At 56.8% G+C, this 1,249-nt stretch overlaps 1 protein-coding gene across 1 annotated transcript in view; it reads right to left on the bottom strand.

Annotated features, from left to right (window-relative positions):
* Nucleotides 1–1,249, bottom strand: part of LOC104852000 (1-phosphatidylinositol 4,5-bisphosphate phosphodiesterase gamma-2) — a 102,873-nt gene that overhangs the window by 26,010 nt on the left and 75,614 nt on the right. The window contains exons 18-21 of the mRNA XM_033757908.1: nt 1,195–1,212; nt 848–937; nt 265–440; nt 3–158 (exon numbers count right to left, since the gene is read on the bottom strand). Coding sequence (XP_033613799.1) covers nt 3–158; nt 265–440; nt 848–937; nt 1,195–1,212 — 440 coding nt within the window. The remainder of the gene's footprint in view (nt 1–2; nt 159–264; nt 441–847; nt 938–1,194; nt 1,213–1,249) is intronic.

Raw genomic sequence — 1,249 nt, 5'->3', positions numbered from 1 at the left:
GCCGCAGCTCGAACTCGGCACAGCGCAGGTGCGACTCGCGGTAGTGCTGGATGAGGTCGTAGATGCTGCTGAACTTGAGATTGTCAGTCAGGTAGTACTTCATGGCGCCGTTCTCCACAGTGGAGCGGATCAGGCAGTGCTGCACACGGCCCGACCGCCTATAGGAAAGGGCCATCATCAGAGCTGAGGCCAGGTGCAGCCAGGTGGACACACCCCCCCGCCACCTGCCTCCCCATGGCTGGCTCCAGGGTAGGAGGGCGTTACCAGAAGGACAGGGTGTAGGCATTGGGGTGGCTCTCACTCTCCCGCACAAGGAAGGTGCCGTCCTTGGCGCCCGCCTCAGCACAGTACTCCTGCAGCAGCTTCTCTGCGTTTGTCCTCTTTTCCATCTTCTTGTGGAACCATTTCTCCCTCAAATGCAGCTCCGTGGGTGGAAGGTCCTGAGCCACAGACAGAATGGGGGATTTCTGGCAACTCCTGCTGCTTCCCCTGTCCACCACCTCCAGACAGCTACTGCTGTGGGGCCCTCCTGAAGGCCTCAGGCTCCCTGACCTCCACAGTTAGTGGGACTGGAGAGAGCATCCATGCGACTGTCCTTCCCGGTTACACAGGCCACAATCTAAGGCCAGTCAGGCCCTGCAGAAAGAGCCTGGAATCTTACTGGCTAGGTACCAGGAGCAGCCAGCCAGTCATCGAGGAGCCAGCCAGGCCCTGGTACCCAAAGAGGTAGGTGTTAGGGCTGAGGCTCCCCATGCCAGCCAGCTGCAGGATAGGAGAAGCCGAACAGAAGGTCTCAGGCCCCAAGGACCAACCGAGCTCAATGAGAAGAGCCACTGGTCCCACTTACCTGGGACAGTTCCTCCTCCACAGCCTGCTCAATGTCATCGCTGAAGGACAGCTTGGCGTCAGCAATGGCACAGTAGTGCCGAGTCCACTTCTAGAAAGCAAAGCTGGCATGAGTCTCCCCCGAAATCAGCTCGGGCTGGGGGATCCCCCTTTCCCGGCTTCATGCACTTAGTGATTTCATGGAATTTGGTCCCCTTAGAGATATTTTTTGAACATTTATTTATTTTGGCTTTGTTATTTGGGACTTTTAAAAAAACTAGTGTGTCCAGCTGGGTGTGGTGTTGCACGCCTGTAATCCTAGCACTTGAGAGGCTGAGGCAGGAGGATCACTGAGAGTTCGAGACCAACCTGGGCTACATGTGAGTTCCAGGTCAGTCTCCACTACACAGTGAGACCCTGTCTC

The sequence above is a fragment of the Fukomys damarensis genome, unplaced genomic scaffold (genome assembly GCF_012274545.1).
Source record: "Fukomys damarensis isolate Sample0158 unplaced genomic scaffold, DMR_v1.0_HiC HiC_scaffold_32, whole genome shotgun sequence".
In the NCBI taxonomy this organism is placed as follows: domain Eukaryota; kingdom Metazoa; phylum Chordata; class Mammalia; order Rodentia; family Bathyergidae; genus Fukomys; species Fukomys damarensis.
The sequence above is the reverse complement of the archived record's forward strand: the minus strand, read 5'-3'. Positions and strand labels throughout refer to the sequence as shown.